The following is a 23,821-nucleotide window of genomic DNA, read 5'->3' on the forward strand; positions in this document are numbered from 1 at the left end:
TGCACATGTGCGCACGCACAAGTGTGATTGTGTGCATGTGTGAGTACATGTGTGAGTGTGTACATGTGGGAGTGTGTGCATGTGAGTACATGTGTGATTTGTGTGTGCATGTGTGTGTGCGTGTGCACATGTCAATTTCACCCATGTCACAGGACTATTGGAAAGAGGCACACACATGTGTGTGTGCAGATGCACACAGTTCACAAATAAATGGAAGCTTCTAGAACACACGCGCACAGCTTCTGTAGGCTTACGATCAGTCATCTGACAGCACCCTGTGTACCCAAGTCATCTTGGGGTGCTGTGGGGTGCTCCCTGGTGGGCCTCTGCTGTCTAGTCCGCTCGCTTTCCACCTGCACCACTCCTGGCGCTCAAACAGTGGGCCCTGCAGGGGAGAGTGGGTGTTTTCTGGGCCTCGAGAAACACCGTAAGTCCCGGCCAGTACAGACTCGGTCCTGCCAGATTCATGGGCTGTGATCAGGGTTTACTGCACCAAACACCTAAGTCAGAAACAAGTCCGAGGGAGTCTCAGGCAAGAATGTTCTAGAAAGTAAAGGAGCCACCTGACAACTTTTCCACTTTTAATTAACTTTCTATTGGAAGGGACACAGATCATTACTCTTTTCTTTTCTCTCTATTTTTTTGGCTCCTCCTCTCTTTGGGGAGACCCTTAGCACCATGAGTCATGAGTGGCCAAAAGGGACCATCTTTACAAATATCTTAAAACAGCCCCAGTCATTTATAAGCATTTTAACAGCAGATGATCGGTAATGAATGATTAAGTAAAACCTTTTGTGTTAAATTATGATGTTAATAATGATTCTGTCTCCTGTAATTTATTATGAATTCTCAAATGCTTCGGGTTTGATTTTGATAGAATGCAACAACAGTGTATGTGATGACTTTATTTTTAGAACTCCTTCTTTGAAGGCGCGCGTTTCTCGGCTGCTGCTGCTACTGTAATTATGCACAAAACCAATCACTCATTAGAGTTAGGATACATTATCTTCTAGACAGATGAGGCTAAATAAGCAAACATTAATAATTCAGAGAGCAGTTCATTATGCATGTGGATGTCGGCTTCGTAACTGAAATAAGAACCTCATCAGCCTTTGCCAACCCTTAAACAATAGTTCTGTGTTATTGCAGCCACGTTCAAGTTTACGCTTGTTAAACTGCTACTTGGATTATTTTATCAAACATTCATTTATTTGTGGTCCCTCACTGCCGAGAACAGATTTTGGAAGCTCCTTTTTTAAGTTAATGATTTGAGCAATGGGTGTTATTAATTCTCTGAATATTATAAACATGATTAATTTTCAGGCAGAGATTTATTACATAAGGATTTCAACTATGTCAACTGAAATGCATCACTGTCAAAACAAGTATCATGGTGAAAATAGACTCTGCTCCACACTTGAAGTGCTAGTGCTCAGAACGAAATCAATTTAAATTGTGGTGGAAGCAAAATTATATTCTCCAGTGAAAAGGAGTATTTCGAGCTCTCTTTATTTGGCTTGAAGCATTCTTGTTAGATTGTGATTTAGAAAGGTGGTTTTATAAGACTCGACTTCTCCCAATAATCTGTTGTCGTTTATTTCTCCCATCGTTTGGGTAGAAAAAGCTAACCTCTGAAATTCCCACATGCAAAATGCAGCTCGAAGGAATAAAGAGCACAGTTTTGAGAGTCAGGGGCCATGGATTCTTTGGGGGGGGGGTTGGGGTTACAGTTGGGGGAGCTTAGGGACTATTTCTGGCTCAGTGCTCAGGGAACTCGGCGGTGTGAGGGGTCAACCCAGGATCGGCCACCTTCGAGGTAAGCATCTCACCTCCTGTACTATCTGGCCCAGAGATCTTTGATTCTGATCCTTTATCTGGTCTCAGTTTTCTTGTTTGTAAGCTAAGGGAGTGCTAACTGGCCCCCCAGGACTCTTGAGAGCTGTGATTCTCTAGGGCCTGTGGAATGCCCTCTGTAGCAAGTGTGAGCCTAGCAGCATCGTGGGCCAGGAGGTGCTGAAGGAGGGGCCTCTTTTCTTCTGGAACATTCTTTTAGAGGAGACTAATGCTGTGAAACGCCATGACCTCCGTCCATCTGAGCCAATGCCCCTGTCTTTAAGTAGTGACTTTCAGCATCAATGAAGCTAGAATTCAGCCAGCTACTCACTTATCACCTACTATGTGCCAGGCACGCGCTAACGCAGAGGATAGGACGTGCAGCAGAGTTCCAAACTTATCACAGGACACTGTGGCAATGTGCACTGCCACTAGCACATGATGGCAATGCACATTGAGACATGGTTGTAACAGCCAAGGGGCATGTCTTCACGACATACCAGCTACCGAAACAAAGTGTGCCACGTGGCTCTTAACATGCTTCGCTCAACCTAAGTGAAAACAACGCCCCCAAATTAGACATCTGCTTGGCTTTAGCTGAGAAGATGAAGGTAAAACAATGCAAAGCAAAGAGCCCCCTGCCTGTTCCAGGCACATTGTCATCTGCCACTGGATTCGGATCTGCCCTGAGCTCTGAACCATACGGTCGTGTAGAAATCTTACGATGCCATAAAATACATGGAGGTTGTGATTTTCCTGGGTGGCAGCCTTGTAATCAGGTTGATTTTAGTCACCCTACAGGAGTCTTTCAGCATCAAAAAAAGACTAGATTGGACCCAAAAGAGGGTGGGGGAGGGAGGGAAGGAGAGAAGGAGGGAGGGAGGGAAGGAGGGAGGGGGAGAGGGAGAGAGAGAGGGAGAGGGAGAGAGAAGAGAGAAGAGAAGAGGAGGGAAAAGGAGGGGAGGGGAGGGGAGGAAAGGAAGAGAAGGGAAGGGGGGGCAGGGAAGGGGGGCAGCGGAGGGGAGGAGAGGGGAGAGAATATGCCTGCTACAGAGGCAGGGGAGGCATGAGGTGGGGGTGGCGGGAGGGGTACTGGGAACACTGGTGGTGGAGAATGGGCACTGGTGGAGGGATGGGTAGTTGATAATTGTATGACTGAAACTTAATCACGAAAGTTTGTAAGTCTGTAAAAAAAAAAAAGACTAGGTTAGGCAAAGTGATAGAACAGAGGGTAAGGTGCTTGCCTTGCATGAGGCTGATCTGGGTTCGATACCTAGCATCCTACATGGTTCCCCAACAGGAGTGATCCCAGAGAACAGAGTCAGGAGTAAGCCCTGAACAACACCTGGTGTGGCCCCCAGACAATGAAAGTTATACAAATTTAATATATTTTGTAAATACATTTCTCCTGTCATTTCACTAGATCAAGGGAACCTCTGAAATTCCCACACATTCAAAATGCAACTTGAAGGAATGAAGAGCACAGTTTTGAGAGTCAGGGGCCATAGATTCTTTGGGAGGAAGTTTTGGGGCCGCAATTTTTAAAATATTTTTATTTGTATAAGGCTTTATACTTTATGTAGAAAGGAGCTTTTCCCCTCAACCCTCCCCCCAATCATAACTTCTTATTTAGATAAGATGAACTTGCCATGCCCATTTTACAGATCAGGAAACTGAGATCCAGGTTGTAAAGTTAAGGAACTTGTCAATAATTTGGTGCTCTTCTGATGACAACGTTTATGTTTGGATAGTCTGTTTTCACCAGAAATGTTTACTTTATTTATGAAATTATCTAATTAAGTGATAATAAAAGCTGACTTTTTTTTTCTTCCAGGAAAATATCCCAGAACCTAGCAAAGGCAAGAAGGCAAGTACTCTGTGCTCAGTCCCCAAAGTGGGCAGTTTTTTGTGTGATTGGGTTTTTGTTTTGTTTTTTTGGACCACACCTGGCAATGCTCAGGGTCATGCCTGTGTCTGAACTCAGGATTACTCCTGGTAGTGCTCAGGGGATCACATGGAATGAACCCAGGTTGGCTGCTGGCAAGACAAGTGCCTTGTCCACTGTAATATCACTCTGTCCCCCACCAAAGCCATTTTTATTGCTTTCTCTGTGTTAGTGTTCCAAGATCTTTACACTTTACACTTCCAAGTGTATCCATTTCATCCTCACAACAGACTGTCACCCATGTTACTAGGTGAGGTAAAAAACACGCGAGATTATCAACAGATGTTTGCTTCCCTCGCCTGAAGAAGCCACTGGGTTGGTGAAGTGTGAAAGTCTCCCTTCACTTCATTTTCCTTAGCATTAATCTACACAGAGATAAAGCAATGAACCCAGGAGTTCCACCATGAAGCAGGGATAGAACAGCCAACAGATTCCCGATCCTTAAGGAGTTGCAAAGAAATATAAATTAGCATGCTGACAAATAAAAAACCCAGGAATTCATTAAGTACCATTGGGAGGGGCTTGGGAGACAAGGCAGCAGTAAGACCTGGACTGACTATCCTGACTTGTCTCACTGTAGGGGGTGGCATGATTGTCTTCGGTGCCGGCAGAATCACCTGCTTCAACCCCCAAAGCCCTCAGGGATGTAGAGCCCCTGAGTCCCAGCCTGTGGCTCCCTCTTAAGTCAGAGGGAAGCGCTGTCTGGATGCCATTCCCTGTCTCCGCACTTTCTCCTGCTCAAACAACGCTCAGTTACCAAATTCTAGCGAGCAGCCGGACCAGCCTGAGGGTCAGGAGCAGAGGCCACTCCCCAGCATCCCCCTCGTCAGGCAAGGCAGCCCAGGGACCAGCTCAGGGAGCTGACAAAGGACAGTTCTTGGATCGATGGATTGTCGAGTCCATTTTCTTTCTTTCTTCTTTCTTTCTTTCTTTTTTTTTCTTTTTGTGTCACAACCGGCAATGCATAGGGGTTACTCCTGGCTCAAGCACTCAGGAATTACTCCTGGTGGAGCTCGGGGGACCATATGGGATGCTGGGAATTGAACCTGGATTGGTCATGTGCAAGGAAAAAGCCCTACCCACACTGCTATCACTCCAGCCCCTCCATTTTTTTTTTTATAAAAATGAAATTAACAATGACAGCCAATGGGATGGCGGCGCTGAGGGACAAGCAGGACTCAGGACACATCACTGACCAGCCGGGTTAGAGCGGGGACTGTGTGCCAGGAGGGAGGAGCGGGTCCAGAGGGCTGCAATGTGATATCAGAGATGGTGAGGGAAGGGACAATGTTTGGGGAAGATGGGTCCCAAAAGGTAAGCCTGCAATCTTCATGTGTATGCAAGTGTGTGCGCATGTACATGAGTGTCTGCATGTAGGTGTGTGTGCGCATGTTTGTGCATGTGTGCATGTATGCCTACATTTGTGTGTTTCTGCTTGCATATACATGAGCTTGTTGCATGTGTCTGTGTGTGTCTGCTTGTGGGAACATGTATATGAGTGTGTCTGCATGTGTATGCACACGTGAGTGTGTGCAAGTGTGACTGCATATGTGTGAGGGTGTCTGCATGTGTACATGTGTGTGAGTGTATATACATGTGTGCATAAGTGTGCATAAGTGTGTGCATTGTATGTGACTGCATGTACGGGGTGTGCATGTGAACTGCAGAAGAACACCCATTCCCAGGGGGCACCCAGTGAGCCCCAGTTTCTTGGTGTCCTCTCCAAGACAGGATCTGAGTTTGGTGATATACAGTCCAGGCTACTGTGATCTTTGGAGCCAGCCATGGCCCCCACCGAAGGTCCTTCACCTCCTCCTGTTCCAAATCACTGCACCAGTTCAGAGCAATGATTTCCAGCTCCTTAGCGAACCCAATATTCAAACTCTGCTCCCTGCACCTGTATTTCCTACACCCTCATGTTGGTCAGGATCTGAATGGCATTCTCCAAATTTCCCAGTTATCTAAGGGTATGCAGCCAATTGTCAGAGGCAAATACACCTCTCAAAGGAAATGCAAGGAAATTTCCAGAATCTACTAGTTACTTTCATGTCTGTTATGTCCTAAATGTTTTAGGGAATAAGATTATTGCAGTACTTTGAGACTGTGTAACCTGTCTCTTTGGAATAGCTTCCAGGGAAGCTAACAAGATAAAGAAGAGCAATTTCTTAGACAAAGCAAACAGCTCCACTCAAAATCCTAATGTTGGTTGCCTCAAAAAGATGCATTAGGTTTAGTGACTTGCTTCCAAAAGTACACTCTAGAAAGGGGGTGTATCTTCACAGTGGAAAACCTGGAGAGTGCCCACATTGGCATCACCAATGATAAAACTGTGTTGTCACACACACGTATCCTGGGTGTCAGGAATGAAATTGGCAGTGTTCCCCTAAACACATACACACACAAAAGAGAGAGAGAAAGAAAGAAGAAGGAAGGAAGGAAGGAAGGAAGGAAGGAAGGAAGGAAGGAAGGGAGGGAGGGAAGGAGGGAAGGAAAGAAGAAAGAAAGAAAGAAAGAAAGAAAGAAAGAAAGAAAGAAAGAAAGAAAGAGGGAGGGAGGGAGGAAGAAAGAAAGGAGAGAGAGAAAGAAAAGAAAGAAAGAAAGAAAGAAAGAAAGAAAGGAGAGAGAGAAAGAAAGAAAGAAAGAAAGAAAGAAAGAAAGGAAGGAGAGAAAGAAAGAAAGAAAGAAAGAAAGGAAGGAAGGAAGGAGAGAAAGAAAGAAAGAAAGAAAGAAAGGAGAGAAAGAAAGAAAGAAAGAAAGGAAGGAGAGAAAGAAAGAAAGAAAGAAAGAAAGAAAGAAAGAAAGAAAGAAAGAAAGAAAGAAGAGGGGAGGAAGGGAGGGAGGGAGAAAGGGAGGGAGGAAGGGAGAAAGGGAGAGAGGGAGGGAAGGAAGAAGAAAGGAGAGAGAGAGAGAAAGAAAAGAAAGGAGAGAAAGAAAGAAAGAAAGAAAGAAAGAAAGAAAGAAAGAAAGAAGGAAAAGAAGGAAGGAAGGAAGGAAGGAAGGAAGGAAGGAAGGAAGGAAGGAAGGAAGGAAGGGAAGGAAGGAAGAAAACCCCACCAGAGGGACAGTGGATGAGACCACCAACCAGCATTCCTCAGAATGGTCAAGCTCTTGGATATATGGATGCTGGAGCAGAGAAAGGGAATTGGGGAAAACCTAATCCAGTCGGGATGGTCTGTGGTCAGCACTGAGCTGACTCCTGCCAGTGCCATATGCACCACCTCAGTGTCAGGTGATGTAAGAGTGAAGGGGGGTGGGGGGGCATGGGAAGTCTCTGAGTCACCTGCCCACGAGAGCACTCACCTTCAGGCGTGTTCTTTTGCAGACCAGCCCGAGCCACACCTGTCGATACGCGATGATGAGCACGCAGCTGAGGCACGAAGACCTCTCCCTGGTCTTCCACTATGTTTTCCTCCAGTTATGTAAGGCCCACGGCCTCGGCTACAACCTTGAGGTAGGAAGGTGTGACAGCCCTGAAAGCTGGGCCAAATACAAACTTTGGGGTGATAGGAAGCTTATAAGATGGTGCCTCTTCGAACACTCTTGTTTTCAGTTGAAGGCGCTCTGCATTACAATGCCACAGTTCATGTGCGTACCTTCGAGCATGAATATCTGCAGGTACTGCCTGAAGTTCAGCTCCGAGTGTCCAAGTCTGTTTATACCACCCAGTTGTATAGTATTGTATTTTATCCAAGGTACCCACAGCTCTTCTTCCTTCCCTTCCCTCCCCCTTCCTTTCCCTTCCTTTCCCTTCCCTTCTCTTTTCTTTTTCTCTCAGACTGAAACCACAAACTGATCTTAGAATCAAAGTTTAGAGGAAAGTCCTTCTTCTAGGGAAGTTAAGATTTGTCTCCAAACGTGTATGCCCGCCCTGGTAAGGGAAAAGCTCTCTAACTTGCCAGCCTTAAGGAACATCTCCTGATCCTGAAGATCAAGAGAGCACAAAGGGGAGATAGCATGAAGGACTGGAGTAGAAGCTTTGCGTGCTTGGAGCCCTGGGCCAATCCCCAGCACTGCTGGAAGAGTTTCCCAGGCTCTGAGCCAGAAGTAACCCCCAATCACCTCCAAGTAAATACTCCCTCCATTTGTTCTCTTGCCTTTTTTGAAAGGCAGGTGACACCCTGACAAGCCCGAGCACCAGCTATGAGCAGGACCTGCACTGAGTGAGTGAGCACTCTCAGTCCATTGTCTCAGGGTCTACCATTCCCGTGAGAAGCTCCTCTTTCTATCATGACACATGAAGGAACTTAGGTTCTGAGAGCTGTAGCACTGGGAGCCAGGGAGATCGTGTAGAGGGTAGGATGCTCGCCTTGCCCACGACAACCAGGGTTCAGTCACCCCAGATGGTCCCACAAGCCCTTCCAGGACTTATCCCTGAGCACAGAGTCAGGAGTAAGCCCTGAGCACTGCTGGGTTGCCCTGAAACCAACCAACCAACCAACCAACCAACCAACCAACCAACCAGCCAACCAACCAAAGACTTCTAGTGCCTTCCTGAGTTCAGACAACCAGATGCTTTGCAGAACTGACACTGCCTAGACCCTTTCTAGAATCTGGGTTCTTCGTCTAACACCAACATACACAGCCCTGTGCTAGTTCCCCTCTAAGGTCCGTTTCTTTGGGGTGGGGGTTCCCAGTCAGTGCTCAGGGGCCCCAGGGGACACTCTAGATGATTCTTGTCCAACAGAGTCAAATGTTTCAATGCTGGGGTGCTCTGCACACACCCTGGGGTGCTGAGGCCCTGAGGCTCAGCCTTGCTCAGCAGGTTATATGATGCCACAGATGGAACCTGATTGGCTGTATGTAAGGTGTATCTGTGATCTGCTTCTTACTATATATGTACATTCTGAGCACATTGTTTCTAACTCAGTCCAAGCCTTCCAGGAGTCCTTTTGAGTGGAATATACCCTCTAAGTGCCTTCAGCATTCTTCAGCAGGTGACACTCAAAACTTCTTCCTTCAGGGGTTGGAGCAATAGCAGAGCGGGTAGGGCTTTTGCCTTGCACGCAGCTGACCCGGGTTTGATTCCCAGCATCCCATATGGTCCCTCAAGCACCGCCAGGAGTAATTCCTAAGTGCACAAGCTGGGTGTGACCCCCCCCCAAAAAACCTTCTTCCTTCTTGCACCATGACTTACAAAAGAGAAGAAATGCATCATAATTTGCTTCCGCCAGCTCGTATGGACCCCCTGAGCTATAATGAATCTAAGAAGGATCACTTACCCTAATTCCTTATGGAACCACTGTCACCCCCACTCTTTTTTAAAAAATTTTTATTAGTGAAACACCATGAGGTACAGTTGCAGACTTACAAATTTTTGTGCTTCGGTTTCAGTTATACAATGATCAAATACCCATCCCTCCACCAGTGCCCATTCTCCACCACCACTGATCCCAGTATCCCTCCCACCCCCCATCCCCCCATCCCTCCCCCCCCCCCCGCCTCTGTGGCAGGGCATTCCCTTTTGTTCTCTCTCTCCTTTTGGGTGCTGTGGTTTGTAAAAGAGGCATTGAGTGGCAATCGTGTTTGGTCCACAGTTCACTCTCAGCACGCATCTCCCATCTGGGGAGGATCCTCCCAACACCCTTTATTTGGTGCTCTCTTCTCTATCTGAGCTGCCTTTTCCCCTAGCATGTGCGGCTGGCCTCCAAGCCATGGAGTAAACCTCCTGGCACTTATCTCGGCTATTCTTGTGTCACCCCCACTCTTGGGTCCTGTGTGGGCCTGAGCACCAAAAGGGTACCATGGCCAGGACAAGTGCTGCCAACAGGGGCAGAGGCCCATGGTGTGCTTCCTGGGGTAGAAACTAGAGTAACTATGAATATAATCACTGTCACTGTTCTCCCGTTGTTCATTGATTTTCTCGAGCAGGCCCAGTAACGTCTCCATCATGAGACTTTGTTGTTACTGTGTTTGGCATATCGAATATGTCACGGGCAGCTTGCCAGGCTTTGCTGTGCGGGCAAGATACTCTCAGTAGCTTGCCAGGCTCTCCGAGAGGGGCAGAGGCATCAAACTCGGGTCGGCCATGTTGGCTGCTTGCAAAGCAAACGCCCTACCCATTGTGCTATCGCTCCAGCCCATGAATATAATACTCAAGGAAATAGGAGGAAGATGGATCTTTAAATAGACACAGGGAATCTATTTTTAAATATAACATGTGGAATTAGAAATTATTCTAATCAACATTATTAGCATGGCTTTAACAGGACTTGTACCAATAAATGAAGTGAAGGTAGAAGGCAGATCTTTCCACAAGAGGAGCAGAATAGGGACCTCCAGCAGGTTAGAAAGAAATTGTCTCTGTCCCTTACAACAAGGCAACTATGTGCTAGAGGCACCCCAGATTTTTGACTTTGACGTACACATGCTTTTTCCACGCAAAAAATTGCTTTTCTGCATTTTTTTAAACCCATAGCTCTAAGAACAGTGAGTCTCAGTTTTTAAAAATGCATGAAATTCATCCAGAAAATGAACTTTAATTTTTCTTTGGTGTCTTGGGGACCATACTCAGCTGTGCTTATGGTCTTACTCCTGGCTCTGTGCTTGGGGGAAGGAGGGGAGGAGGACTCTCTTTAGTACCAAGGATCAACTTGTGGTCAGCCGCATGCAAGGCAAGTGCCTTAACCCTGTTCTCTATCTCCAGAACCCAGGAAGTAAACTTGCACAGGAAGATCCTGGGCAGAAGGGGGTCACAGAAATTCCTTTGCAACAAGCACACTGGGAAATTCTGATCAAGGTGCTCCAAAGCTCATGCTTCTAAAACCAAGCCCTGGCTCATGCCTGCTCTGTGTTCCAAGGACAACCTTCCCAGCTGGGTTCCTCACAGGATTTGCAGAAAGCCTGAGAGTTCTACTCAAGAACTCCTGGCCTTGGTGCAGGACAACTTCATGACTTTGTGTCCACGCTCACATGCTCTCTCTTCTCTGCCCAAACTTTGCAGGAGAGAACAGGAACCATTTTCATACTGTTTGATTCCCTGAGGAGAAATAAATTGGGAATGCTGTGAGTATGACGTCTACGAGATGCAATGAGCTAAGAAAGCACGCGAGACCCACCAACAGGAATGGCACTTCTTGTGGTCTTCTTAATCGGTGTGCAGACTGACCATCTGACTCGTTTCTATTTAGCCCTGCACCATACACTCCATGCTCTGTTCCCCGCTCTCTGTGCCAGGGGGACAAAAACAGTGTGAGCTCAACCCACAACTTCCCAAGGAGTACACACTCACTATACCTGCCCAGACCACCACATGTAGGACCAGAACAGAGACCGACGACTCTGGGCCTACCCACCTCAGGGCAGATGCTGACCTCTGCTTCCTAGTGATGTCCCTGTCCCAGCTCACCCTGTCCTTGTTCCTACAAGTCAGCGGGGCCAGGCACAGTTCTTGACGTGGGGTGTAGAACAGTGAATCAGAATGTAACCTTCCTGAAGACCACATCATGGTCAGTGGACAGTCAGGTACAGGTGGATGAGGGACTGAGCCAGCCTGGAGCCCCCAAGAGCCAGACCAGAGGGCAGGGGACCGCAGTGGGGGCAGTGGAGGCCAAGAGGTGCTGTCCCCTCGTCATTGCAGGATGTCAGGACACAGGTCACCAGGCCATGGCTGGGACTAGAGAAGAACCAAGCAGTCAAGTGGGTTTAAGGTTGGCAGGCTGGAAGATTAAAAAATCAGTTCCCGAGCAGAGCAATAGTACAGTGGGCAAGGCACTGCCTTGCAGGCGGCCAACCCAGGTTCAATTCCCGGCACTCCATACGGTCTCCTGAGCCTGCCAGGAGTGTCCCCTGAACGCAGAGCCAGGAGTCAGCCCAGAGCACTGCTGGGTATGGCCTACAGAGAAAGAAAAAAAATCCTATTTTTAAGGAGGTAAGAGTTTAATTAACCAAATAAGGCTCAGGTACTTCCCCAAACTTAGGAAATTCAGACAGATGAGTTATGAGAATTAAGGGGTATGAAGTCCGCCCTCCTCCTTGAAGCCTGACAACCATTCAGCCCGACAGTGAGTCCAAGCGGGGGCACACCCTTCGAAACACTCCATAGGGCCAGGGCACCCAGAGGCAGTCCTGAGAAGCAGGGAGGTTCCAGGCACAATGGTGGGAGGTTGTGCCTTGAGGGCAGGAGCTCAAGGCTTGGGAGAGGGTGCGGGGAAGCCACCCCAGTGGGTGGCAGAGCCCTGCAGAGACTGGCACCCTGGAGCAAGGCAGCCTAGACCAGACAGATGGAGACATGCTGCTGCCGCGGGTGGGGCCAAGTTCCTGAGCACCAGCTGCAGGCAGAGCCGCCAGGGCCTCCTGGAGCAGGGCAGGAGGAGGCCAGGGGGAAAGCATCACAGAATTGAGGGGACAGAGACGAGAGTGTTGCGGGTGAAAGAAACACGCTGTCCAGCTGACGAGGCAGGAAGGCCGACTGGAGGTGAAGCTCCCGGAGCTCAAGCACATCTGCCTTGTTGGGCAGGCTGCCTCCAGCGGGAGAGGGGGTCCTTTGGGGGATCCTTGGGGGGGCGCCCTCTTGATGGTTATTGCTACTCACAATCCCACAGAAAGGACAGTGCTCTGTTTCCTTCGAGAAGTTACTTTTTTTTTTAATTTATTATCTTCATCTATTTCTATCACTCCCTGTCCCCACCCCCTTCCCCTGGCTGTGAAGACTGGGTCTCTCTCTGTCTCTGTCTGTCTCTGTCTCTCTCTGCATCTCTCTGTTTCTGTCTCTATCTCTCTGTCTCTCTGTCTCTGTCTCTTTCTCTCTCTCCCCCTCTCTTTCCCTGCACCCCTCTCTCTTCCCCCCCATTCCTGGCTGTGGTGTCCACACTGTTTTAGCTCTGTTGCTCTGTCCAGGCTCACATACGCACACCCCCCCCCCCCCCCCCCCCCCCGTGCTCGCTGAGATCAGAACTCCTACAGCTGTGGTGCTGCAGACATGCTTCAGGGGTGACAGTCTTTAGCCGAAGCAGGTCCTGGAGGCAGTGCGGAGCGGGGAGCAAGCATTCCCCCTTTGTGGCGCTCACGTGCAGCCAGCTACAGTGTGATTAGAAATCACTTGTGGTGCACAGAGTTCCCAGGAGCCCACTTGGTACATGTTGCAATACCAGGAACTTGAACCCATGACCAGATGCTTGCAAGACCGGTGTTTAAAGCCCTGGCTCCATTCCCCCAGAGCTCTACAGAGGACCTTCTCACAGGATGAAAGATTCTAGAAACTTGTAGACTGCTTCTCTGCCGCCTTATTATTACCCCTTACTATGGTCCAGCCCCTGACTCTGAAGGATGCTTGCTCACTGAAGCACTGCTCATATCACAGAGGGGAAACTGAGGCTTGGAGGGGAGGGGGCTGCAACTTGCCAAGGCCACACAGTTGCGTCTCCAGATCCGAAATCTCCTGACCTTTGCTCAACACCACAGTGTCATGTCAGGTGGTCACCTGGGGAGGGACCGCCTCCCTTCTGACAAAACACAGAAATGCTTAGCTATTGTGAAGGGCCTCACTCCCTGAGCTAGTTTTTACCAAATCTGCTTATTTTCCTGAGTGTCAGATAGGACTCAAGATCGTCCCTGAAATCCCCTCTTGCTGACCAACTGTCTTTCTCGAATGTGGACTGAAAGGGTCGGAGCATAGCCAGGGTATCAGGACTTGCACCGGCACATGGACACGGGGTGAGAACAGGTGAATCAGAAGCATGAAGACAGCCCCATTTTCTGGAACTCATATCGAAAGGAAAAAGTGAGGCCAATGCAAACAGATCTCCGCCATGTGGCTTGGCATTCTCTGGAGCTTTAAGGACAGGCTTCTCACACAACGCTGGGTGATGTCTGAAGCCAGTGCCTTTGGGTCTGTCAGGTGAAGGGGCGACAGCACTTGCAAGAGGGGCAACTTCAGAGCAGAATATTGTGGTCTGGCTTTGCTGGAATGACTTCAGATGGACTCCAATTACACCAGGATATTGTTTGGAATAGTGGAATCGGGGAGAACTATCAAGAGAAGAAAAACTTAGGAAATTCTAGATGTGACTCAATTAATAGGTAAGGGGAGTTATGAGTCCATGTGGCCTCTTGGGTCCCAACTTGGCAATTATCTACCCCAGGAGGCCAAGAAGGACTAATTAATGGTGGGCACTGCATCTCTCTCTCTCTCTCTCTCTCTCTCTCTCTCTCTCTCTCTCTCTTTCTCTCTCTCTTTCACATACATACACATGTCCTTATCTATAATTCTTAAAAATATGGGTCTCAGGGCCAGAGTAATAATACAGTGGGTGAGATGCTTTTTGTCTTATATGCGGCCAACCCAGGTTTGATTCCTGGCATCCGGTGTGCTCTCTGAACACCACCAGGAGTAATTCCTTAGTGCAAAGCCAGGAGTAAGTCCTGAGCATTGCCGGGTCTCACCTCCCAAAATTTTTAAAATTAAAAAATCTTAAAAACATATGGGTCTCAATCTTTAGTCTCTCTAAGAATTATCTTAGGGTGGGGTGAGGGGCTTGATAAGATAACACATTCCAGGATCCTTAAACCAAAGATTCTGATTTTTGTCAATAAGTGAGGTAGAGGCCAGGAACTTTCCATTTTAAGAAGCAGTCAAAATCTAATTGACCCTGTGGCATAAGGAAGGATTCTTATTTTTAATTTTTGACTGCAAGGTTTCCTTTTGCTCTTTATCTTAAAAATACTAATTTTCAGTAGCTTATCAGGGCTAGGGAGTGGGCAGACCTGCGTGGCACTGATGGAGTCTGATTCTTTCAAGTCGGAGATTTAAAAAAAAAAAAAGAAGAAGAAGAAGACCCAGAATGCTTAAGTAACTCCCCGCTCCCCACCAGCTACAGAGACAGTGGCCGAAACAAGATGCTGGACACGGAAGCCTGTGAAGCCCGCCCCCCCTTCCTACTTGAGCTATGCATGAAGCCCTGTCCAGGGCTTTTCTCACTATTCTTACACCAAGGGAAAGGCCGATCAAGCTGCAAGACAGTCACTCCAAAAGGTCTAAGCCTCTGACTCTGAGATGGTTGATTTGCCTATTCTTAACAACTACTAGTTGTTAAGAAATAATCTAATTGTTTTGCTCCTTCCTTCCTTCCTTCCTTCCTTCCTTCCTTCCTTCCTTCCATCCCCCCTCTCTTCCTCCCTTCCTCCCTCCCTTTTTTTCTTCCTTCCTTCTTTCCTCCCTCCCTCCCTCCCTTCCTTCCTTCCTTCCTTCCTTCCTTCCTTCCTTCCTCCCTCCCTCCCTCCTTCCCTCCCTTCCTTCTTTCCTTCCTTCCTTTTCCCTTCCTCCCTCCCCTCCTTCTTTCTCCCTCCTCCCCTTCCTTCCTTCCTTCCTTCCTTCCTTCCTTCCTTCCTTCCTTCCTTCCCTCCTTCCCTCCTTCCTTTCTTTATTGGCACTGCTGTACTGTAATGGTAGGGTTTCACGAAAAACTCAATCCCTTACCACATCCTCCCCCAAACTTTCCGCTTCCCTCCACCACTGTCCCAGTGCCACTTCCATCCTCACCCCTCCTCCCATTCTCTGTGAAAAACATCCTACCGAAGACCGGTCCTCAGCTTCTATTGCCTCTGGGAATTTGTTATATCCCTACTATGTTTCTCTATATTCCACACATGAGAGAGCATTGTGTCTGTCCCTCTCCTGATTCACTCAGCATTATATTCTCCAGATTCATTCATATGAAGCAGCAAGTTGCACAATTTCATCTTTTCTTATGGTTGAATAGTATTCCATTGTGTATATGTACAATAGTTTCTTTATCCACTCATCTGTTCTTGGACACTTGGGCTGTTTCCAGATTTTGGCTATTGTGAACAGTTGCTGCAATGAATATAAGCGTATAAATGTCTTTTCAGAATAGATTTTTGGGGGTTCCTGGGGTAGATGCCAAGAAGTAGAATTTCTCTGTCATATGGGTGCTCAATTCCCAGTTTCTGAGATGTGTTCATATTGTTTTCCAAAAAGGCTGGACCAATTGACATTCTTCTTCTCAGATGTGAATAAGGGTCCCTTTTCCCCCACATCCACACCAGCACTGGTTGTTTTTGTTCTCCGTGGTGTGTGCCAATCTCACTGGTGTGAGATGATATCTTATTGTTATTTTGATTTGCATTTCCATGATGATAAGTGGTGCAGATAATTTTTATATACTTTTTCTCCATCTGTATCTTTTGAGAAAGTTTCTGTTCTTCCTCCTCCTACTCACCCATTTTTGATAGGGCTGTTTTCTTTCCCGTTAAATTCTACCAGTGCTTTATATACCTTAGATACTAACTCTCTATAAGATGAGTGGTGGGCAAATATTCTATTCTAGTCTATGGTGTGCCTTTTTATTCTGGTCCTTATTTCTTTTGTGGTGCAGAAGCTTCTTAACTTAATGTAGACCCATTCATTTATCTTTGCTTCCCTTTGCTTGACCATTGGCATTGAGTCACTGAATACACCTTTTGCTTCAGTGTAATGGAGTGTTTTACCAATGTTTTTCTCAATGCAATTTATGGATTCAGGCAATACATCATGGTTCATTTGATTGTTTTGCGTGGTGTAAGAGTGAGATCTGCATCTGTCCAACCAGTTATCCTAACACCATTTGTTGAAGAGGCTTTCCTTGCTCCTCTTAATAGTTCATTTTCCTTTTTCAGAGATTAACTTTTCATATACCCGAGGATCTGCCTCTGAATTCTCAATTCTATTGGTTCTATTCCATCAGTCTGAGGGTCTGTCCTTATTCTAGTACCACACTGTTTTGATAGCTACAGCTTTATAGTACAGTTCAAAGTTGGGGAAAGAGGAGCCTCCCATCTTCTTTTTCCCTAGGAAGACTTTGGATATTGTGAGACTCGGGGGTGGTATTACTGAAGATGAATTTCAAAAGTGTTTTAGCTATGTATTTTAAAAAATGTCATGGGTCAGGAGCAGGCCTCGTTCTTCCACCTGTGCCCTAAGAATCCTGGCGACTGCCAACTTCCAGAACCCAATGAGATGTGCAGGTATGTGGGTTCAGTGACAGCAAACTCCAGACCTCAATGGATGGGGGTGAGCCGGTCTTTCTCATCTCTTCGTCCCTATGGGATCCTGGAGGTCACACCCAAGAACTGCCTCCAGCTTCTACTTAAGCTCCATAATGGCTATGATCCAGAGACACACAAAAGAATTTTGAAACCAAATAGCTCACTGCAGAGATTTCTCCAGACCCTAATTATCTAAAATGTTAGAATTCCAGGAGCCCACAGCCTCAAGACATCTTATGCTATTCATAACAAGTAATACAAAATAAATTAACTAGCATCTGCCTTTTGGGCAGGTTTGAGTGGTGGCAGGAAATTCAAAATAATGGTGGTGGGAAGGTGTAATGGTGGAGGGACGGGTGTCAAAATATTAAATGTAATCCATTATTGTGAACAACTTTATGTAAATAAAATTTTTTAAATGTCATGAGTATTTCTATAGAAACTGAGCTGAATCTGTATGAATACTTTGGGCAAGAATGTTATTTTACAATGTTGATCCTTTCCGCCCATGAACAGGGGATGTATTTCCATTTTCTTGTGTCCTCTTTTTCATTTCTTTTAGTAGTGATTTATAGTTTTATTTCCATAAGTCTTTCATCTCTTTGTTAATCTGATTCCAAAATACATTATTTTTTGAGACGCAATTGTGTATGGGGTTGGTGTGGGTTTTTTTCAAATTTCTCTCTTCCTTTTCATTATTTGCATATAGAAAAACCATGGATTTTGTGCATTGATTTTTGTAGCCCATCACCTTACTGAACAAGTCTATTGGTTCTAGGGGATTTTTTTGTAGTCTTTAGGTTTTCTTAGTATAGTAACATGTAATTTGCAAATAATGAGAGTTTAACTTATTTTTTTCCAATCTGAATGTCCTTAAGATCTCTTTCTTGCCTAACTACTATGGCAAGGGCTCCCAGTACCATATTGAATAGTAGTGGTAAAAGAGGGCATCGTTGTTTCATACTTGTTCTTGGAGTGAAGATTTTCAGTTTTTCACCATAGAGCATAATGTTTGCCTTGGGCTTGTGGTAAATGACTTTGATTATGTTGAGAAAAATTTCTTTAATTCCTGTTTTATTGAGATTTTTTTCCTTCAACTTTCTAAAAGAGCTGAAAAGTATTGGCAGTAGGTTTTCTTTAAGAAGTGAACCCGGGGCTGGAGCGATAGCACAGTAGGTAGGGCATTTGCCTTGCATGTGGCCAAGTCGGGTTCAATTCCCAGCATCCCATAAGTTCCCCCAGCACCGCCAGGCATAATTTTGGAGGGCAGAACCAGGAGTAACCCCTGTGCATCGCTGGGTGTGACCCAAAAAGAAAAAAAAGTGAACCCATCAGGTCTGAGCTTTTGTTTGGGGAATATTTTTTATTTCTATTTTATTTTCTCAATAGTAATTGGTCTGTTCAGGTGCTCTGTTTCTTCTTGGTTCAATGTTGGAAGGTTATAGGATTATAGGAGGTTATAGGAATTTACAGGTTATAGCTGGAGCGATAGCACAGCGGTAGGGCATTTGCCTTGCACGCAGCCAACATGGCCGACCCGAGTTCGATTCCTCCATCCCTCTTGGAGAGCCGGGCAAGCTACCCAGAGTATCTTACCCCCATGGCAAAGCCTGGCAAGCTACCCGTGAAATATTCGATATGCCAAACACAGTAACAACAAGTCTCAAAATAGAGATGTTACTGGGCCTGCTCAAGCAAATCGATGAACAACAGGAGGACAGTGACAGCAGTTCAAAAATGTGTTCATTTCTTCTAGGTTCTCCAATTTTATGGCATGTTTTCAAAGTAATCCCTGATCACCCTGTTGTGACATTCCCCTTTAATTTCTGATTTGGTTTATTAGATTTTCTCTCTCTACCTCTCTCTCGCTCTCTCTCTCCCTCCCTCACTGCCTTCCTCCCTGCTTTCCTTCCTTTCTTCCTTTGTATGTCTTGCTAATGGTTTAGAAATCTTGTTTATTTTTCAAAGAAGCAGTCCTTGTTTAATTGATATCTTGTTTTTTTTTACTTTCCATTTCATTGATTTCTGTTCTATGTTTTATTATATACTTCCTTCTTCTTGCTTTGGGTTCTTTTTGTTGGTCTAATGAAGGCTTATAATGCTATGAACTTTCTTCTTAACATGACTTTTGCTGTGTCCTATATATTCTTGTAAGCTCATGTCTTCATTCCAATTTTTTTTTCATTTTCATTTCATCATCCTGTTATTCGTCGATTGCCTCGAGCAGGCCCCAGTAACGTCTTTTTCATCCTAGCCGTGAGATTATATTCAAGGCTATTTAGGAGAATGAGACCCATCATTGTTACTGGTATTTGGCATATTTGGTACACCACGGGGAGTTTGCCAGACTCTGCCCTGTGGGCAGGTTACATTCGATAGCCTGCAAGTTTGTCCAAAATAGGAATGAGACAATAAGATGTCATAAAAAAAAAAAAAGTTCAGATAAGATATCGCGCGGCCGCGAATGCGGCCTCGCGGTTCCGGGATCTGGATTTTATAGTCTCTGAGTCTTGGCCGCTGATGGGATTACACGGCGCCAGGGGGCCAGGTGGTGGGTGTGACCCCCGCCTACTGGAATTTGGAGGATCTGGGTGGAAGATGCTCGACTCCAATTCGAGTAGGCTTGGAGGTCTCGGCCCTGGAACCCGCGTGGCTTTGTTCCTCTGCCAGTACCTTCATGTGTGCGGAGAGTGGTCTCAGCATGGTGGTGGCTGGTCCTGGAGGTCTTCGGCTGCCGGAGCCCTGGTCGGGGCGGGGAGGAAAGCTCAACCCGCTCCCCTCCAAGGGACTCCGGAAATAAATAAATTCCAATTTATTTCCAGGAATTATTTTTTTTTGCTTTTTGGGTCACACCCGGTGATGCACAGGTGTTACTCCTGGCTCATACACTCAGGGATTGCTCCTTGCGATGCTCAGGGGACCATATGGGATGTTGGGGCTCAAACCCAGGTCGGCCGCGTACAAAGCTTAACGCCCTACCGGCTGTGCTATTGCTCCAGCCCCTCCAGGAATCTTTTGATTTTTCTCAATGACTTCCTCTTTAACTCACTAGTCATTTAATAGAGAGTTGATTAATTTCTAAGTGTTTGAGTTTTTTTCCTTTTCTGCTTGTGATTAACTTCCATTTTCAATACATCATGGTCTGAGAAAATAGTTCATATAATTTCTATCCTCTTGATTTTATGGTGGCATGTTTTGTGACCTGGCCTGTGATCTATCTTGGAGAATGCCCCGTATGCACTGGCACATAGAAAAAAGACCTTTTTCTATCTTTTGTTGTTTTCTAGAGGTTTTCTGCATCTCATTTTGGAGTTCTCTGACTATTCTCAGCGGCTGTTAACTCTGATGCCGAGGACTTCCATTGAGATTTTTAGTTCACCAACCTACCCAACTTGTTAGTTCTGACTATAGTTTCCTCATGCCTGCTCTCATACTTTCTTGTGCTTTATTGGCTATCTGCACCATTGTTTCCTTGAGCTCACTAAACATCCTCAACATGTTCTCTCCAAAGTCCTTGTCTGCGCATTTACAGAGCTGGTTAGTACTGGTCAAGTCTTCAGAATGACCGTCTTTGCTCACTAAGTGTGGTGGTGTTTAGCACTCCTTCCCCACTCTCTGCTGTAGAGTCTAATTTCACCACTCACATCCCCCAGGTAGGGAGTTCTCTGGCGGAATCAGCTGGGTGCTGCTCCCTTCCTCTCCTCTGAGAACTATCTCAAGCAATTCTGTTGCTACCAACTAGTTTAGAGTTTTGTGTAAGGATTTCAGGAAAACTTCCAGTGTCACTGGTCCTTCTACTATTCTGGCTTAGTTTAGGGTTCTATGGCTTCTTACTTCCATGTCTTTCATTGTGTGTTTTTCTGGGAATTGGTAATTGGGGCTAGGATTAAGTTAGTGTTGGCACAGCGTGGTTGGGTGCAGCTCAGTCACTCCCAAGTTAATTGAGTGCAAGACTCAAACATATTTCCTGTGGAATCTGAAGGAGGGAAAGTAGTAGATGAGGCTGTTCCACCACTATCATACAAAGACCCATAAAGGGACCTTGTATGATACTCTCTGGTGCTGGGGAAGGGATTGGGGCAGGGGTGTGGGGGACGAACTAGCACACAGGACACCTAGTAGGCCGCACTGTTTCTGACCTGTGGCCCTGGGGAATCAGTTAGCTCCTTAAGGTTCACCCTCTCAGGACAGAACAATTTTTTAAAAATGAATCGATTCATTTTTCTGTTTTTTCCTTTAATTAAAAAAGGGGGTTCAAAAATACTCTCGAGTTTTGTTTCCAGGTTAAAGCTTATAAAAAATGCAGTCATTTGAGAATTGTTAGTAACCACAATATAATTCTACAGAATGGTTTGCAAGTTGCTCTGAAATCTCCTTAAAGTGTGTGTTTAGCTTTACAATAAATGAGGCGGGGATGGGGGCTCATCCATGACCATACAAGTGCTTCTTCTTATTTACATACCCATAAGTGCATAGCACAAAATCAAAAATAAACCCCAGATTAAAGTCTATATAAAACTGGGGTACAAATGTCTCCATAGGCAAAGAAATTGTTAGGCATGAATTCTTCTTACCAACAGTTCTCTTAACCGAATTTAAACCACTTGATAATGCCACTCTCGTGTTCAGTAGTAGCCTTTTGCGAGGAATATGACTGAACATATTCCTGTATTCTGCTAAGTTGATTAATAAAATATATTTATTACACAAATCCTTTTTGTTGACAAGTTAAAATGGAGCCTCATCCTTCATATCTCCCTGAAGATTGCCACCTTGTGAGATTGAAAATACTCATTAAACTCCATCACCAGACAGGCACAAATGAGAGGGTGATTGTTTTTGAGCTTGTGAGGGGAATCATTGGTAAACTCATTTGTTTGGATATCATTAACAGAACAATCGGGATGGATCTCCAGGGGGTCCTCATGACCTTTGCTCGCAATCTCTTCATCATCCATCAAGAAGTATCAGCACCTAATATGCTAAGCGTGACCAATTTTAAGGTGAGGTGTTAATTAACTAACGATCCTGGTTAATTTCTATACAAGGACTGAAAATACCTCATGCTGTATTGTAAACAAGTGCTAAACCATTTTTTTCCCTTGTAAGCCGTCCGTAAGTCGTCTGTATTCTACAATGTGCAGGGTCAATATTGTAAGGTTCCCACTCAACCCATTAGTGAAATTTAATAGTTTGAAACTTCTCCTTTGAAACATAGCAGACCCTCTTAAGTTGCTGCCATTTCCAAATGCAAGCTTACAGGACAGCAGAGTTGTCTGATGTTGGAGGTGGTGTTGAAGCATCCCATTGGAACAGACACAGAGTCAGTCACAACCAAACCTCTTGACTATAATTGCCCTATTTCACGGGATCTGGTGCCTGTGAGCATGTTTCTAGGATCAGGGAAGTTCTGAAACATCAGAAAGGACAATGTATGGAGGGGAACTCATGTACAGAAACCCTCAGAATTCCATCAGCCGTTGTATCTCACCCTGTTCATCTGTTAGCTTTTAAAGCTTCCAAGTGGCCTCTTAAAGAAGTTGGTTTGAGAAATTCAGTTATGGATCACCAATTAAAAGTCTCCCAACTTGGGGCTGGAGTGAGATAGCACAGCAGGTAGGGCGCTTGCCTTGCATGTGGCCGACCAGTGTTCGATTCCCAGCATCCCATATGGTCCCCCTGAGCACCGCCAGGAATAATTCCTGAGTGCATGAGCAAGGAGTGACCCCTGTGCATCGCCAGATGTGACCCAAAAACCAAAAAATAAATTCTTTTGAAGTAAATAGATTTTATTTGGGCGGGTGGGGGGGGGGGGGTTGAAGGTGTGGAAGGAGAGAGTGAGAGAGTAATGCACTCAAGAGAGAATGCGGGCTTCTCCAAGGGTGGAGAGAGAGAGCCCCTAGACACATTCCAGCATTGGACACGAAAGCATGAAAGTACACATCTCAAGAGGGGAGATGCAGGCAACACATGTGCTCAGCCACTGTATGTGCTCGGCTGCGTGGGCACAGGCAGCACATGGGCTCTGGCAGCATATGCACCTAAATTTTTTTAAGGTCTTCCAACTTTAGAAAACAGGAGCCAGATCTACACTAGAGTTTTTTAAATACAAGCTGAGCAAAGCTCAGCAAAGCTCAATATGGGTGGTATTGATCACCAGTGTCAGCATCTGCTTTCTCGGCGGGACCTTCATCATGTTTGAATGGAACTAGCAACACAAAGAACCCAGTCAAAAACTACAAGTGCACTTTCTCTTAAACAGAAAGCCCAATGGGGGACCTGGGATAATGATTTTTGAATATCACTCCCCCACCTCCATCACTAGTGCCTGACTTCTCTATTAACAGTGATAATGATGATAATGCTTCATTCTTCAACATGATTTTGTTTGTTGGAATATGTCTATTGCTTTTCCCACAATAAGATTAGGATTCAATAAAAATAGACCCAACATTCACTGTTCCTAATGGATCACCACTGAGATTTTTAAATCCCTCCCAGTTAGCATCATTTTACCTGTTTCTGCCATGATTCAAAATTCTGGTCTGTCCACACATGATCAGGTCAGCGCATCCAGACAGAGTTCATAATTAGAAAGTGCAATGGCCTGAATTGTGTCCTCCCTGAATGTATGTGTTAAAGCCGTAGTCCTCAATTTAAGGGTATGTGGGATAAAGGTGGGGCCTTGGGATTGGGGAGGGGTGTTAATTATGTTTAAATAAGGTCACAAGTGTAGGCTGTTAGTGAAGGGATTTGTGCCCTTACAAGATTGAAAAACTCACTTGTCTCTCTTCTCCCTCTTTCTCTCATTCTTTTCCTCTCTTACCTTTCTCTCCTCTTTCCCTTTTCCTCTCTCCCATTTGGTCCCCTCTCTGTTTCTTCCTCTCCGCCCCATCTCTCCCCATGCTCCCTCCTCTCTTTCCTTCTCTCCTTGTCTCCACCTGCCAACCTTGTCTCTCTCCCCTGTTGTTAAGTATTTTAAATTTAAAATAGTTCTTAAATTTATCAGAGGAATTACTATTATCTTGATTTTTAGTCTTGTTAGAAGGTCAAAGGTTAAAA

General features: G+C 45.8%; 1 protein-coding gene across 1 annotated transcript in view; it reads left to right on the top strand.

The window, feature by feature from the left end:
• Window positions 1-21,737, top strand: part of IQCH (IQ motif containing H) — a 144,057-nt gene extending 122,320 nt beyond the window's left edge. Inside the window, exons 11-12 of the mRNA XM_056128076.1 lie at window positions 18,378-18,383; window positions 21,654-21,737. Of these exons, the coding sequence (XP_055984051.1) occupies window positions 18,378-18,383; window positions 21,654-21,737 (90 nt within the window). The remainder of the gene's footprint in view (window positions 1-18,377; window positions 18,384-21,653) is intronic.
• Window positions 21,738-23,821: the final 2,084 nt, after the last annotated feature.

The sequence above is a fragment of the Sorex fumeus genome, unplaced genomic scaffold (assembly GCF_029834395.1).
Source record: "Sorex fumeus unplaced genomic scaffold, SorFum_2.1 ptg000063l, whole genome shotgun sequence".
NCBI classification, from domain to species: domain Eukaryota; kingdom Metazoa; phylum Chordata; class Mammalia; order Eulipotyphla; family Soricidae; genus Sorex; species Sorex fumeus.